This window comes from Larus michahellis, chromosome 1 (genome assembly GCF_964199755.1).
Source record: "Larus michahellis chromosome 1, bLarMic1.1, whole genome shotgun sequence".
Taxonomy (NCBI): domain Eukaryota; kingdom Metazoa; phylum Chordata; class Aves; order Charadriiformes; family Laridae; genus Larus; species Larus michahellis.
The window spans coordinates 42,907,552-42,925,506 of NC_133896.1; the positions used below are offsets into that span (position 1 = coordinate 42,907,552).

At 40.1% G+C, this 17,955-nt stretch overlaps 1 protein-coding gene across 18 annotated transcripts in view; it reads left to right on the forward strand.

The window, feature by feature from the left end:
- NAV3 (neuron navigator 3) overlaps nt 1-17,955 on the forward strand; it is a 565,631-nt gene that overhangs the window by 282,208 nt on the left and 265,468 nt on the right. For 5 of the 18 annotated variants that reach the window (XM_074573732.1, XM_074573751.1, XM_074573868.1 and 2 more), the window contains exon 1: nt 9,166-10,034. The exons of 11 other annotated variants lie outside the window; for them this stretch is intronic. In XM_074573732.1, the coding sequence (XP_074429833.1) occupies nt 9,792-10,034 (243 nt within the window). In that variant the 5' untranslated portion in view covers nt 9,166-9,791. Of the gene's footprint in view, nt 1-9,165; nt 10,035-17,955 lie in introns of those variants that run through there. 2 more of the 18 variants (XM_074573761.1, XM_074573769.1) reach the window with 1 other exon arrangement.

Sequence of the window (17,955 nt, forward strand, 5' to 3'; positions counted from 1 at the left end):
AATAATGTGTGGAATCTAATTATACCTTTTCTAAACGTAGAGAGTGAGACTGTACTAGTATGTCTCCAACTTGCCTGACAGAAGCAGCTGGAATTAGGCAGTTTTGTAGCAGCTGAAAATCTTTCTGGGTCTATCAACAAAGTTATTGAACTGTTGGCTGTGATGCTACATTAATTTATAATGAAGACATTTTCTGTAAATAATGGTCTCTGACTTTGTCACCAGTGAAGGTGTGCATGCCACTGCTGACATTTTCGCTTGTGACTGTAAACTTAGTATTTGCTGATTTTTAGCTAACAGTATCTATTTAGCTAGATGCTTCAGCTAAGCAACCAGTTTAGTCTCCCTTCTGGTTTTGATAAAACTGTGCTTTCTTCATAGCTCATCCTAGGGTTATTGTAGGTGGAACAAAATTATTTTGGCTTTCTGTTTTATTTTTTAATTTGTGAATGCTGATGTTGCTTTTATGGCTGCCATATGCTTGTTACACATGTCAGTTCTGAAAGCCCCACTGATGGATGAAAGCTGGGAGAGGAGTTTTATCATTTGTCTCCCATCTAGCGCTTTTCTTGCACTTGAAGGTAAGTCCAATATAATAAATAATCATAGCCTCCTTTTTTTTTTTTATTTTAAACATGCCACATCTGTAAGGTAATATTTCTCCGCAGTATGCTGAGAAGCAGGAAGGAAGCATCTAACATCTGCAGGATTTGAAGTTATTTTTGACAGCTGTGTGCTATGGAGTGTTTCTTTTTTTGTAAAAGATAAAACAACCCAGGTGAATTGCTCAAAGGGCATTAATGACTGTCAGGCATGTTAAACATGTGTACTCATATGTACATAAAGATACACACAAAAGATAAAATCATGCATCTATAGACAGAGTGGCAGTGAGAAAATATAGTTTGCTGACCTGAAAAGCTGCTATTATAAATGTGCTATTAGATTTCTGTTAAGATGGCACAAGGTGTAGTATAGACGGGGGAGGTGTTTGTAACGAGAAACAGTAGTTCATCCTTGACACCTATTGATCAAAAAACTGGAAAGTTTGGTCTAGTGACATACAAAATCCATTTCAGCAGTTGGCCCGAAGAACGCTCTGATCACAGCAGAATGGAGCAAGGCACAAGCTTTCAAGGCTAACTGTAGCAAATGTTCACATATGGCCAACAGGAGATAGAGGCGGATGGTTGAGATTTTTGTCGTGTGCATTAGGCCAATTTTTATCCGAAAGAGAAGAGCACCCACTTAGCTAAATCGTACTTGGTCAAGGTTTTTCATTCATTGACACACAAGGCCTGCCTGCTTAATATTTTGCAGGTATAGACGAGTGACCACCTCTGCCAGAGCTCCAAGCTGTCCAAGCACAAGCCAGGGGCAGGAAGCCACAGTGACTGTGGCCCTGGTGATGAAACGCTGCTACAAAATGTGGGCTTTGTATAGTGTTATCATAACTCCTCAATCAGAGCAGGCAAATAGCACAAAGTCGTGGGCAGAAAGAGTATGTCTGCTTATCAATACAAGACAAAAATCCTAGTGTGACTTCAAGGTATTTTGTGATATCTGTTCTTCATCTAAGAAATTGAGATCCAAATGGCAGTACTGGTCAGAGCGAGGATCCATCACTCAGTATCCCGCTTCTGACCATTGTCAGTAGAAGATGTGCAAAGAAAATATATAGAAATGGGGCTTATAGAATCATAGAATCATTTGGGTTGGAAAAAACCCTTAAGATCATTGAGTCCAACTGTAGCCTAACACTGCCATGGGGTGTAATGCTTCCCCCATTATACCTGTCCATCATCAGAGTAAGGTAAATGTCAGATTTTTCCAATGGGAATTTTGGCAGGCAAGATGATGTAGCGGTGACCTTCTAAGTCTTCACCAAGAGCTACAATGTTTGTCCATACTTTATGTTGAGATGTTAAGTTTGCCATAGGAAATCTTGCCTTTAAATGCCTGTCAGTATCTTCTGAAGTAGTACAAAGTGTAGGAAATGTAGGATAAATATGAAATATTGGCGTGGTTAAAGAAAATGAAAATAACGTGGGTATTCTAGGAAGGCTTACTTGATAACAAAATTAGTTACCATGGCTATCTGCAAAGACCAACAGGAAACCAAAAACATGGCTTGGATCATTCACCTATACTGTTAAGCAGTGAGGAATAACAGGCAATATTACGCAATATTTGCGAATTAGATCAAGGTACTGGGAAGCAGATGGGTGAAGGTGGTATAGCTAGCACAGTAGGTATTATAAATTGTGGGTGATGCAAGCCAGCATTGAATGACTACAGTCTCAAAGCAAGAAGGAAGCAGACAGTAGACTGTGAGTCAGAAGTGCTCCTCCAGCTGCAGTGCAGCTCACACTTGTTTAAGGTCAAATATCAAAGCTAGTCCCTGAAAATCTATCCATCTTTGTTTTCATGAAGTATTCTTTAAGTATTAATGCAGTCTTCTATTTTTTTTGAAACACCTATTGCTAACCTTTCACTCCTAACCATTTTCATGATTATTAAAAAAATTGTTCTTTTCTTCACTGCTGACTATATACACTTTTGGCAGAGCTGTTTTCTTCATATCTCCCAAACTCTCTGTGCAGTAATTTCCATTGACTGCAGGGGTATCTGCTGGTGATAGCAAAGCTGATTGACTTCAAAGTCTCTTACTGTTGTTGCCGCACTTGGCCAAGAGTCTGCTCATGACTGTAGCAGATGTTTCTAAGCATTTTTTTTAAAGTTGCCTTCTTTTTTTTTTTTTTTTTTTTTTAATAGACCAATGGGAACCTTATGGAGCAGTTTTTCACTACAATCCTGAAGTGAATGCCAGCATAGCTATGATTTTGAAACCCTCTATCAGATCCACAGTGCTCGTAAGGGGAAAGTTTCCCTTTCCAGCAGATGAAAGCATAAGTTTGCCACTCTGCCAGCTACCTGATGACAGATAATCAGCAGATTCCTGTTTAGTCTCAGTTTCTTTATCTTAATGGGTTATTTTTTACAGTTTGTTAGAAATTTCATAGTAAGTTTATTCTCTGAAGAAATTTTGGATGAAAGTTCTGAACAGTTCACACTTATTATCAAGAGGCAGAACAGCTTTGATTAACCCACAAATATTGCCAACTTCCTTCTCATCTAATTAGGACTTATAAATGTCTCCTTAGAATCATAAAATATTCCATCAGGATTTTTGGGTGTACGTGCATTGGGAGAATTTTGTTATAGGGGGATCTGTGTTGAGAGCAGTAGTGATTGGAGAGAATTTATGAGGACCATTTTTGGGGGGGCAACAAAAGATAATTTAAACCTTGGTCAAAATTTCAAATGGAGCAAAGTCGCATCCATTAATAACATTAATAAAAACAGGCCAGGAATTCTGTTTCTTACCACTTCCACTGAAAGTAATGTTATCACTTAAGAACTTAATCATGTGTTCTAGAAATGCCTGTTTTCATGGTGTTTACCTTAGACATTTCTCCAGTAACTCGAGAGAGAGCTGGAACACTCTTAAATGCCTTGAGAAGTGAGGGAAATGCTCCTTTGGCAATGCAGCACTGAAGTCATGTACCTGTAATGAATTCTAAGACAGAAAGATATAGGGCAAGCAGGAGTTGAAATCAGTAACTCACTGTGGCCCACCAAAGGTGATAAAAAGCCAGGAATCCTTTCAGAGACAGAAAGTCAGATGGGGAAGAGAGCAGAAATGCAAGAGGGAGAAGGTATCTGCCAGTAGGAGGGAGGGAGAAGGCCAGAAGGATGCTGGAGAAGCCGGTGTGCCTGCTATGGCACACTGCGTCCCAGAGAGGGTTTGTAAATGAGAAACTGAGGAAACAAGGAAGAAAGGAAAGAAACACTGGCACTTTGATTCTTAGGATGAGTATAATCATTCAGACCAGTTTATGCAGATTGAAATAACGGGGAGTGTGTGTTGGGGTGGTGTTCCTTGTTAGCTGCAGTTTACAGCAGCTTTGAGAGTCTTCAGCATTTGTTGTTTGGTTCATTTACTTGAAAGGAACAAATGGATTATCCAATTTTTTTTTTTCTTTTCCTCTTCCACCTCCCAAAGAGGAAAGCTGATGCTTTCGTTAAGCTTTACCAGCTGGCTGTATGGTCTGGTCGGTAGGTCAGTATGTAAATACTTACGTAGTGTGTTCAGTTGCTGTTAGTCCTTTCTTATCCTTACAAAATTTTTGTTTACATTTCCCAATCCTATAGTATTTAAGATTGATTCCTTTAAGCCAAATACTTCATGATTAAATACAGTGTGTAACAAAGAGAAATAATTATAATTTTGAACCCACACAGATGTATAAAGCAAAAAAATCCCTACTTGAGAAAGAGAGGTACTGAGGCCCCATATAGACTTGGGAAGGTCATTTAGCCTTATGGTTCTGCTTGACTATATTGTAATGTTTTAAATTATTATTTTTAATAAAATAATTTTTATTTTCTTTTACATATTTCACAAGGAGGTATGGTACTAAATTATGCATAAAGGTTTGAAACTATCTGATGGAAGATGCTGCAAATGTACAGCATGAATAAAAATTAGAAAAGGTATGGTCACTTCTATCAGTTAATCCACTCAAAACCATAAACTCCTGGCTGAGCCTTGAAGGGCCAAATTGTTCAGAGGATAAAACGATATCCTTATTTAAAAGTTGTCCTCTTTGAAAAACTTCCCCAAACATTCAGCCAAAGCAGAAGGATTTCCTTTAGGAAGCCGGATGCACCTTTTTCTGTGACTGTAACTGGGTTTTGGATTATATGTCTTTGGGAATTCCAAACTGTTAAGAAAAACAATAGCAGCTTACTCCGTAGCATTACATATTTGCAGATAGGATTAAATCCTTGCTACGTGTCTTACCTCAAGACTAATTGATTCACCTGACTTTTGTAATAGCAAAAATAATGTCGGTAGAATTATGCTGTGACAATGAGTCGGAGCTGAACAATTTGTCTCATCATTATCTGACAGATTGAATGTATTTTGTTACACCAAAGAGTCACGCTGTGTGCTCCGTACTTGTATTGTAAAAGTGTAAACCTGCTTTACCTAGGTTTATTAAATAAATCATAAAAGCCATTTCAGGTACCATCAGTGTTTTAGTACCATTGGTTGCTTTTTCAAGAGATCTGTGTCCCCAGCTGGGGAAAACTTCCCGCTCAACCTGAAATCACTGCGCACAAAACGGTGCGATTGTATCGCACAGTCCAGCTTGTTCAGAAGTTGGCCCGGCTCGCGTAAGCGATAGTCACAGCTGTGACACCAGTGGGATGGCGTAGGGAAAGAGCTCAGAACAGACCTCCGCAGTCTCTGCACCCCTGACATTTCCTGTTTGACCCTGGACACATGCAACAGCTTCCTCGTTGAAGATCATAGACCAGAAGGAGCAAACAAATCTCTTGGCTCCACTTTTGAGGCAGGTGTCCCCTCTCTTGATATTTCCTGTGGTCTGGGAGACACTGCCAGCTGTCTGTTCAGTTCGTGCGAGCAGTTTGTCTGAGGGCTGGGGGTACAGAAGGGGAGCAGCCTTCATGGGAATCCTTCTGGTATCAGATGTGATGAAGGAAAGGAAATTTATGCGAGGGTGGTGTGCTGTGAAGGGTTCTTTCTGTTAAGTCTTGAGAACAAAAATTCACCTTAGTATGAAAACTGACAGGTACCTTCTTTTATGAGATGTCTTGGATTTCAGGTGTGTTTACTCTTGTTCTGTGAAATAAATATTACTGCTTTTTCTGGGATGTGGGGATTATTGTACTGAATGCATACATACTGTCTTACTTTGAGGTACACATCATTCATCTAACTCATAATCTCTGTAAAAACATTGAGTGCTTGAGACTTTCAGACTCATGCTGAATGGGCAGATTGTCATCATTTTTAATTGTTATTAGCTAAAGAAATGGTGCTGCCTTCAGCATTTCACTGGAACTACCACTACTGTTGACAAGACTACTAAGAATTGTGTTTTGACCTTTTCTTTGGTTTCCCATTTTTTGGCCTCTCTTGCCACTTTTATCTCCTTATCTAACATCCTACTTGAAATGTTGCCCTCTTTTTTTTCCACAGCTCAGTTGTCTTTAGCTTCCTCGTAACTATCTAACTTTTCCTTCATTGTTTCCCTTATATCAGGGCTTCAGTCATGATCTGTATTCATCCTCCTGCATCCTGAATGTGGATGACGTCTCCTACCTGCCTGGCTTATGAATGTCTAATCTGATAAATGTCTAACTGGGTAAATTAGAAACATACAGGTCCTCTCTCTCTACAGGGTTTAGTGTGACCTGTTTCTTTGCAATCGCTTTCTAGATATGTCTCTACCAGCTTCATGTAACCAAGTGAAGATATGGCACCTCCTTTTCATCGGCCATATCTTTTTTACTCGTTACTTTCCATATCCTGCCTTTTGTCCCTCATGCCAGGCAGTCTCTGGTGTTGTCTTTGATTTCATGTAACCCCAGGTTATAGCCACTGCTTGCAACTTCTCGAACCCTGGTTTCTCACAGATATGCCTTCTTTGTGTTTGGACACTAGTCACACATATCTAAATCGTACTCATTCCTTTTTTAGATTCTCCCTGGCAGCCCTGCTTGTTCGTCGCTTAGCTCCCCGCCCCAGAGCTACTGAGGACAGTCCGACTAAGCTCACATTGCCAGTTCAATGCCTAACAAGGCGCCCCTCTTTGCAGCTTTCAGCTACGTCCTTTCCCCATGGTTATGCCCTGTTCCTCCCTTTACAGAATCCTTGTGGGCCCAGACACCTTTTGCCTGTGGTGCTGTCCCCTGCCCACCCAGCTCCACCACCAGCACCTGCGTCTGCTGCCAGTTCGTGCATGTTGTCCACAGATGCTTTATCCTGTGCGTTCCTGTTTGCAAGGAAAACACTACTGAACCTTAGTTGTTAAATATTCTTTTCCCCTGATATCCTTCATAAAATCCACATTCATCATGAGGTACAGAAAAGGCTTTCAAGCGAAAAATGTAGCTAAGTGATTTCTAAGGATAGCAGATGTTTGTTTATTTATCTTTTGCTTAGAATTAGAATGAGAGAAAACAAAAAAAGAAAGACCAGACTTGCAACCAGGCTCGTAATCACATACTTACCTATGGCGTATTATTATTTTTTTCCTCCATTACCTTTCCTGATTTCTGCAAATAATCTTGTAGATTCTTCTTTGTATCTTCAGTAGACCAGAAGGACTTCTGGGTTTTATCATTGTAAAAATTCTAGCTAAATGGTGTTCAGAAGTTGATGGCCCTGGCCTGGTACTAGCTTAAAAGTCATAATATAATGAATAATTATTTTGAAAGAGTGATAATTATTTTGAAAGAGGGACGCAAGCTCCACATCATTGTTTCCAAACCCTGTTGGTTATGTATTACAGATGACTCTCGCCTAGTAAGCTTGCTTACTTATTACTTTTAGGGTTTCTGTGCTGGGAAAATGGGTTGCAAAAGAGACTGTGGGTATCATGACCTCATCATTCGTATTCAAAAGAAGAACAGCAAGATTACCATAATGTATTACTTCGTAAAATTATAACCCTGAGAAGTAATAAGATTCAATTACATTTTTTTGGCAAAGTTCTTTTTAAGAAAGTATCTGTCTCATGACTCTAGTTCATTCTTTGTCTTGATCATTGGTTAGCAGTCCTCATGAGGATTTTTCATCTCCTCAAACCTTGCAAGAGATAAATCCCTCTTTTCCTGTGGTCCGCTTCAGCCTTTGCATATGTGCACTTTCTAAAGCGTTAACTGTTAACAGTTGTGCCTAAGAAACCTAAATTCCTTACACAGCCACAGTGCTTTATGATGCTGGAGAACAAATGCAGACCGCACAAGGAGCTTTCTTCCCCTTTGCTCTGCACAAGACCTGAAAGGTCACACCGAACAAGAATATTCCACTCGTTGGAGCGGAGTGGTGGATCCTGTGGGCTGAACTTGTCTAAAATGCAGGGCAGTTACCTCTGTGCAGTCTTGTATAAAGCCCATTGCGGCCACTGTTAATGGTGGCAAAACCAAAGAGAAGATAAGCAGAGGATGCTGAAATGGGTTTGCTGATCCTCCGTACACACACCTCGAAACTCAGGAGATTCCTAAACCAGGTCAGATTCACTCTGACAAACTACACACAAGAATGGGATAGTTTATAGGTCAGTTTGGAGAGTTGAATTTTTAACTGTGTGAGTTTTGTAAATGAAAGATAGAGGATAGTACAGTGTATCACAGTTTTATTCTGCAAATTTCAAAGGGTGATTTGAGAGGTTCCTTTTAGTCCGCTTCTCATTTACTGTGTTTTGTTTTCAACGCTTTTTCTAACTCTTTACCATCCTTAATTTGAGAACTTAAAAATCCAGAAGGCTCTTTTTTTCTCTTGGGCTTATATCTATAGTGTTAATAGTACATACTATTTAGGGAAGGCATAGTTAATACCATGTAGGATATTAGTGGCAGAATAGGATTCAAGCCATCTCTCTATGTTTTATTTTGGAAGAGATAACAAGAAAAACATGTGGAGCATTTTTGTCCATAAGGTTGGGTGATAAAACCCCATAGGAGTTTAATGGTGTGGCATTTCTGCATATTTTTTTCCTTATATCAAAGTTTAAAATGGTTTCCCTGCTATAGGCTCTCAAAGGAATTTACAGTTGTCCTTTTAAGTAAGTGTTTATGCTGCTCAGCAATTTGGACTGTCCATCGTGACTCATTTTATAGCCTGCTCTGCTTGCCTATCTGCCTTGTATTTCCATGTACAAGGATTTGAGGTTGCCAACAAGAATATTTCTATGAGCAACAAGCATAAATGATGCGTTGGACATGGACTTCATGGAGCTTTAAATGTTTTTAGAAAGGGAAGTGTTAACATTGAATAGATGACGTTAGCACCACCACCAAGAAAGAAAGAGAAAAAAAACCAACACAACTCTGAAAAGCTGTATTGACTAAATCTTCTAACAATGCTCGTGATTTTCCTATATCCTGCTCTGTGTTTTTGTATGGATTTTTCATAGCACAGACAGACGTTACCCACACTGTGATTCAGCGTCTGTTCCTAGCCACGCTCTTGCAAGATTTTAACCTGATTTCACGGGAGGAACAGGGAATGAAACACCGTAGCTCATGGTTGTCAGCAGTGAAAAATAGCCAGGAATCAGACAAACAGCTTCATTGCTGAGATTATTTCCGGGATAAAAACTCTTCCAACAGCTGTTTGCTTTGGCCACTACTCAGGTCCTTTTTTTTTTTTTTTAAAGTAGAAAAAAAAAGAGGTTTGTTTTTTTTTTAAGATGTGGGCTGGTTATTTATGTAGTCAGGAAGAGGTCTCTGCTTCCAGTGTTGTGGTCTCAGAGCTGTTTTGACAGTTGGAGTACGGGGAGGTTTCATCTCTTCTCTCCCTCCTTTTCTCCCATCCTTCATTCACTTAACACACAGACCTGGAATGCTGTAGGAAGAAGAGAAAGCGAATTTATGAGTTCTTTAATCCCAGACAGGCAGCTCTGTGGCAGTTACCTTCAAGAAAAGTTCACGCCCCAAAGGAGTGTTTAGTCTTACAGAGCCACTGACTCACTGAGCAGCGCCTGTGAGTGGCTGCGAGGGAGAAGGGGAGAGATGAAGGAAAAGTTTTGCTTCCTTGTGAAACTCGTAATATGATTGTTTTAAGAAGTTTTTGAAAAGATGACTGCTACTTTTGTTTAAAGTATTTGTTCTGGAATTGCTGAAGCTGGAGTCTACCAGACTGAGGTCAGGAGCATTTTCTTTGGCAGAAAGAAGATAGTTTTATAGAAGCCATGCCTGTACTTGGGGTTGCCTCCAAGCTAAGACAGCCAGCCGTAGGGTCAAAGCCTGTTCACACTGCCCTCCCGATACCCAACCTTGGCTCCACCGGCTCGCAGCAGTACTCACCAAAGTCTTTGGAGCTTACTGGGGCGGAGAGCTCGATGCTTTCTTGTCAGCTTACCTTAAAGTCAACCTGTGATTTTGGAGAGAGGAGAGCACTTCAAGGAAAAACCCAGGAGATCGAAGATAGCAAGGTTAGTTGTAAACTTTACCTGTGGATCTCAGTTCTCAGAAAATGTTGATTTGCTCTGAAAAAATTCTGATAGAAACCTAGTGCATGCAGAACTTGAGGGTGACTGGCTAAATAAGAGACTTTTGCTGTCATCGCTGAACTCGCATAGCAGCCTTGGAAATTTGTTTTGCTCAGTGTTGGTGCTTGAATAAATACTCTGGTTTTAAATGGTAGTGTTAAATGCTTCACAAACACATTTTGATAAGGATCAGTAGAATTATAAGTAGAGAAAAATCATTCCGGCACCCAGTAAGCAGAGCAATGGCATGACAGCACTTAAAAAAAAAATCTTGGCTGCTTCATGTTATATTATGAAATTTAAAAAGAGCTCTCACGCCCACACCTATTCCCACAGGGAGGCTCTTTTAAAATAAAAACAAGTAATTGATTTTCTTTTCACTTTTCAAATGATCTGGCTACTCTTGCTGCAGAACTGCTGAACCAGAAAAACAGCTTCTTAGTAAAAGTACCTGTGTTTTTCTCTTCTGCAAAATAGCTTCTTTATAGCCCCATCTAGCTCTGATTCATTGTAATTCAAAAAAAAAAAAAAAAAAAAAAAAGGGTTTGTCTGAAGTACGATGCCATGATATATTTTAGACTGCTTAGGGTTTTTTCTTTTGTAAGGGGGTTCTTTTTGAGTCTTAATTAATAATTAAAAACACTTCTGCTTGAGTTCTACTAGTCTTTCTGCTGTAGTTGAAAACATTTTTCATGCTTTGACTAAGAGTATTGAGTCCCTACTTGTATATATTGCTGTGGATCTTTCAGTCAGTACGTTACAGCTGAATGTGTGGTTTAAAAGCTTCAGCAAGCAGTGTTATGTGAGGTTACTTTCCCTTCCTTTTCTAGTACTTTTGGTTTGTGGAACTGATTACCACACTGGGATTAAACATTTATTTGTAGTTGCTTCGTATTTAGTTTGAGGACACTCGAGTGTCGTCAGAGTTGTTAAAGTGACAAGATACACATAATATATGTGCTTGGTTTTCCTTTGTTTTAGTTACAGGGTTAATTCAGTATTAGTAAGAAAGTTGGCTTTGTGGTTAAAGCACAGGGTTGGGTTTCTGAACATTTGGTTTCCTTTTTAATCCCTGCCACATATTTCCCCATGAGATTTTGGTCATGTCACTTAAATTTTCCCTTGGAGTTTTTTGTATCACCTCTCTCTGCCTTCTAAAGATGATGCATTGCTGGTCTCAGACATGCTATGTAGAAATAAAAAGAAATCAAAAGATGTTCTTTTGATTACCAGAAGTGATGAACAGCTCTTTTCTGTGATGCGTGTCTGACATGAAGACAATAATACAACTTTTCAAAACAACGTTATTCCTGCTTGCTTACTTATTTTTAATAGAAAATATTCTTTCGGTTTCATCTTTAATATTGTTCTTTAATAGATATTGCATGAAAAGTAAATTAGATTTGCAAGTAGTATTTTCACAAAAAAAAAAAAAGGACAGTTACATTGCCTACTGAGAGATGTTTCTTGATTCTTTAAAAAAATGCAGAGAGGGATACAAAGCATCTTGCCTTCAGTGTTTAAACCGCTTGGGAACTACTAGTCATTAGCATGAGACCCAATGGGAGTCATATCCTCCCAAGACATCTGGTCCTGAGCACAGCTGAAGCACTAGTGAGTTAAGTGACAGACTAGGTGGACCCAAACTGTGATCCCAATTTGGCATTTCATGTTTCATGGGTTTGACAATACTTGTAATCTTAGAGACTTTTTTTTAAAGAAGAAAACACAAAACAAACCAACCTCCAAAAAAAAAAAAACCTACCAGCCATTAGATCTTTCTCTCTTTCTGTTCTCAATGGAGGCAGCTGAGCACTTTTTGAAAAGAATCCTTAAAGAGTAAGGCCAGTTTGTGCATGTGACGGTCTGAGAACTTCCCTTGGCCACCTGGGCTTACAGAAGTGTTGAGCATGGAAGAATTTAGTAATTTCTGCAGCCTTTCTGTATACCCCCTTATGAATCTGACATTCCCGGGAAAGCTTAGTGGCATCCCTTTGCCCCATTTTCTTCCAGTCACACTCTTTTTAAGAATGGTCTCTTATTCACCTTTTAAGCAAATTTCATTAAATCTTTCTGCCAAACTAGTTTGGGCTATAAGGTCGGTGGTAATGATGAAGAAATTTTTAGGCTTTTCTTCCTAGTTAACTTCAAAGTATCAGCCTAAAAGTATTGAATGATGTTTTTCTTCACCAGGGATGGAGATCCCTGCCACTCTCTTTCCCATTGCCTGGTAGCCTCAGCAGTGTGTCCAGGTTATCTAAGCAGTAGTTCTAGATTTGATGGAGGAGTTAGGGTTAATGTCTCTTCAGGTTTGCTGAACAGATGCAAGTTCTGGATTACAGATTGTGTTGTCTCAAAGCTTGACCATTTGTGAGTGCTGTTTCCAATAGACTTTTTGTTGATTTCTTTGGTTAGCAACCGTATTAATCAAATGTGATATTCCGATGTGGCACCGTGGTATACAATGCTGTACTTTTGGAGCCTTTCCATGATAACAGTGATCAGATAAAAGGTCTTTCAATCAAAATGTAATGAATACTTAGTCTGAGTTTCCAACTTTTTTACAATCTGCCTATATAGCATGCTGCTTGTATGCTTATGTTCTATTGTTGGATATAAGGCAGCACTGATTTTTGAGGGAAAAATGATGGATTATCTGTATGAAAAAGACAACGGAACATATGAATTAATCATCTGGTTAACTTTTGCCCTTGGCTGCTGGATTGCAGCCGTTAGGATTGCTTTCTTTGGTATTTTACATATGCTGCACTGTGGGTCACCAGCTTTCTCATCCTGTCTGGAAGGCACTTAGATGGACACATGTAGTCACTGTGACATATCCTGTTGCTATCTATAAGTGCTAAGGATTCCAAGATAAATTTGGATTATACATGTCCATACAGTAGGTCATTGCCACCCAGCTGTTTCCTCTATGGCCGTCAGTCTCACCACACCTGATTGTTTGAGACTTTTGACACTTGTGTTGGCTTTCTGACACAACTGCGTTGCCAAGGCTGGTTAAGAATACAGCTGCAAACATCAGTTCTCTTTTCCCTAGGCGACTCTCCCATCTCACATGATTTTGCAGCACTTGCACATGTTTTCTTGGTTGTTTTCTTTTTTGTGGACGTGATGCAGTTGGAAGTTTAATAAAAGTGATATTATTATTTTAATAAAAACTATGGTAGGAAAAGTTCAACTTTTCCTACATTCAACAAATGTTCAACTGTTTTCTTATTTGGATAGAACGTAGTTAAACCTAAGAAAGCAAATAATAAGATGCTACTGATTTAAATTAATCTATACGTAGCTTATTCAACTACACTTTTGTTCAAAACTCTCGTAATTTGTGCTTTGATACCTAAGTCACACACAGGTCCATCTGCTTTCTTGCTAAACTCACTAATGTTTAAACTGACTGCATGAGCACTTATGATGTGAATAGTCATGCAAAGCATTTGAACGCAAGCATTCAGAGCACATTCTTTTTCCCTGAGTATCATATAGACAAAAGTTTATTCCTATATATGTACACAGGAAAGGAATCCAGCTGCTGGATTCATGAGGTGAAATGCTGGCTCTCTTTGAAGCAGATGGAGTTTTGCTGTTCAGTTGGACCATAGTGTGTTTTTAGCAAAGCCACATCTGAAAACACCACTATCTTTTGTAATATTTTTCTAACCGTGGGTAGAGTATAATTTATCTTTCTGTGTCACCACTTTTATACTGCTTGCTATATTAATGAGACCAAAATTATCAGATCATGCTAGGCTGCCTTGTGATACTGTTCTTGTTGTAGGATGTGCTATTAATCACTAACAAAATGAAAAAAATACTAAGCAATATTGTAGAAAGGCAAATGAAGCAATGGTTTAAAACTAAAGGAACAAAGAGGGTTTTTTTGCAAAACCAACTTATTTTGGTCACTAAATGGTAACTCTGCACTATATTGACCTGTAGCAATATGCCAATAGTGCTTAGCTCCAGGTCACCATGATTGATTTCAGCTGCCCTCACACATTTGATGGTGTAGTTCCAAGGGCACTGCCACGAATCCTCTCTGGCACAAAGCTGGGCAGCTGCTGGGAGTCAGCAACCCGGCTGGGCACGCTGGTCTTCTGGCCTGGCTGCCCGGGGCTGCTCCTGGTAGTGCTCTGCTTTATGCTGCCAGGGCTTTCCTCCCATCGTCAAACTTTCCTCGTTCAAGAGCGCTGCACCATATTTTATGCTTGCAAACTGGATTTTCTCTGAGATGAATCTGATATATTGATTGTAGTGTTTTGGTTATGTGACTTGAATGATAAGATTTTAGCCTTCTTTCCTGAGTTAATTCATTCCTTTACGGTCATATTATTTTATTTCTTTTTTTTTCCTTTCTTGTTTTCAGTTTCTCTTTGTCCATACTATCTGTCTGCTGCTGTCTGCTTTATCTGCTTCTTCCTTCCTGTTGGCAGACATCTTTATAGGCTTCTGCATATGACTTATTTTTCTCTGTCTCCACTAATCAAGTCTTCCTGTCATGGCTGCAACATTTTTCATGTCACAGTCCATTATTGGAAAGTACTAGTCAGGTTCTACAACTGATACAGAACACATATGTAAACCTAAAACTTTTCTAGATGCTACAGTTTGGGGGATTTATATTAAGATTCTTGTAGTATGGAGATACTGGTATCCAGAGGATGCATGGACAGTAATTTGTGATCTCCCTTAGAGGGGTCCAGCCCCACCAAGTTCATCATTAACAACCTAACTTTGATACAGGAAGATCTCAGGGGAACTCAGGAAATGGATCTGCTGCAAGGCTTTTTGGAAGAAATGACAAAGAGTATGATATATCCACTTGAGGAAAGAGACACGACCGGCTGCTTCTGTAGACCACAGAAATCTGAGGAGTCAGGCTAGGGAAGCGGTCTGTAAATCAGTAGAACAAAGAAGAATAGCCATGTTCTACCTGAGTAACATGGCCAACAAAGAATGGGATATGAAACACTTAGTTGTACCAAATAACGTCATTAAAGTAATTTAAAATCAGTTTCACAAAACAAAATTAAATACTTCTACGTGGTTAGGCAAAAACACATAATGCTGCTGTTAAGTGACTCTTGAGATCCGTTTCATTTTGTGTTGTACTATTGCATCTCAGTCTTGATCTGAGGTCTTCCAGTGTCATTCAGCCAGCCTGGTTGCAGTAGGACATTGGAATGAACATGGAAACCTCCCATTTTTTCCTCATCAATTGTCAGCGGTTTGTTGGTGATGTGGTAACTCCTGCCCGTCACCAGACATCAGACTTGGAGAACAGCTAGGCTTCTCTATCCAGACAGATCTCAAGACAAATATTTTTGCTTTCCGTACATGGGTGGAGCCCCTGCTCACGCCAACGGGAGTACTGTGCACATTGGAAAACCAGATGTGTGCCATGAATGACTTCCATATCTCCGTCTTTCCTCAGCTAACCCTTCCACACCATTTATTTGGTTCTGTGTGACCCTCTCCCACCATTTCCTAACTCTCCCAAGCACAGCATCTGTTGCAATCCCACATCTCTTTGACCTTTCAATTTCTTGGATACCTTTTTGTCCGGTCTCTCAGGGCCAAGCTCCACCAAGTTTTTTGACATACCGAATCTAGGGAACATAAATAAATGAGTTTATTTCCCCTTTTTGTCATACCCTGCCTTTTCTCAGTGCTAGTGCATTGGAGATGTCTGTCTTGTGGGTTGGCAAGAAAAGAGGCTGCTCATTGTGCCGAGTGTTTCATTTACAGCACTACGGCCAAGGCAACAAAAAGGGCAGCAGAAGCAGCCAGAGACCGCCCATCTTCTCCCCATAGTGACCGCTAGTGATGGGAAGCCAGCATTGTTTCAAAAGCACTGAACTAGCTGCCAGAAATTTCAATCGGCACGGCTGACACCTGGGACTATGTGTGTTTAAAATTCACACAGCCCCAGTGAAGCCAGGACAGCTGGCAGGAGTTCAGATTGTCAGCAATTTCAGCTTCTTGCCTTGTGCTCTGAATTATTTCTTTATCAAACAGATAACAGCGTCTTTAATGTTATTTATGTATCCAGCACCATCTGTCTGCGCCATATTATAACTGATTTAAGAGCCTTATGCTGTATGAGCTTGGAAGCAAATTCAGTGTTACATGTTTATTTTTTAATCGTCTGTACCAACCACATTTTCATATAGTTGAGGTAAATGTACAGTAACACAACATGTAACTCTCAAAGCTTTTGTATTTGTGAGCAAATTGTATTGAATGTAGGCTGAAAGATCCTTTTTGATTGTAATTTGGATCATGGGTAGGAGGGTGTTTACCAACCTGAGTTTAAAACCTCTGTTTTACCTTAAACCAGGACATTTTCTACTGCTTTTGTTTTCTTCCTTTCTCACAAAATAAGAACAGAGAACTCAATTTCTTTCATATTATTTTGTGTGTTGCAAACTGGTATTAGGCATCAGCAGAAAACAATTACTCGTACTCTTTTGTATTGAATCTGTGCCTAGGGAAGCTGCTTGGGGATTTCCTGACCAAACAACTTTTCATTATAAAATCCTCTTTCCTTGAAAATGGGAGTATGCCAGAGTGTGGATTCACAAATCCCGGTATGTGTGAAAACCAGCAGGGGTCCAGAACCTGAAGCAACACAGCAACACCTGCTTGGTGCAACACCAGAGCTAATAAATGCAGCCTCTTGGGGTAATCTCTTCTCCGTGACCATAAATGGAGATATGTGGTCTCCATCTCTAGATAAAAGTAATGGGCTTGTATTTTACCCCAGGAGGTTTAGTTAGGCTTTACTAAAACTTCCCAGCAGTAACAGTAGGTAAACAGAGGAATGCTTTGCATGCGGAAGGCCTACTATCTCCATCACTGGAGAATTTTAGAAACCAAGCATGTGTACGCCTGCCATTCATAGCATTACTAGCACTGATCCTTCCTCCTGCAAAGGACTTGATGGCCAACCTGATGGTCTTCACATTCTCTTTTCACATTTGTTGATTCGGCTGAGTGGAGGTCTGTGGTAATGAAGCCACGCTACTCTGGGAAGCCGAGCTGACAGCCCTTTGGCCCACAGTGCCATCGGGATGTGAGGACTCCCTTTGGAGGCAGTTTTGCTACTTTAGAAAAAATGCCGTGGTACAGTATGGGTGTTTCCAGAGGCATTTCCCTGAAGTACTGCAGTTCCAGCTAAGTTTCCCGAAAGCACAGGAAGGGTATAATTGGAGACCAGCCAGCAAGTTGCTTGCTTGGAAACATTCATTTCGATGGCATATAGGATGTCAGTATCGGAGTGCCCTCATGCCTCAAGATCCTGTGAGGCATTGGAGTGACTCTCAGGGACTCGGTTCGTTGTTCTGTGACAAGGAACATAGAAGCCCTGTGAACCCAGTTCAGTTTAGGGCTCTGAGATTCCTTAAAATTCCCTTCAGGAGCACTGCAGTGAATATTTCAGCTGGCTGCATTGTGTCGGGGCTGTTCAGCCTGCTCTCTAGAAGACAGGAGCATCCCAGTGCACCCAGCAGAGTGAGGGGTACCACTGAGATTAGGAACTTGGTTCAGCTGAAACACATTTCCTTCAAGTAAAAACATACAAGAATGTCCTTTCTGTGAATTTTTTTTCAGTTTCAATGAGATCTTGATGCCTTATCACGACAGGTAGTGTGTATGTGCACAGCAGAAGTTAGTTGTAGCCCTATAGAATGTGTGGCTGTTTTACACGGAGTGTGGGAGAAAGGGAAAAATATTATCCCTGCAGTGCAGAGGGAGAGGAGAGATTAAAGGGGAAATGGATGATTTTCCCACACTCAGGCTGGGACTTTGTGGCAGGACTAGGAATTTCAAGTCATATATATCT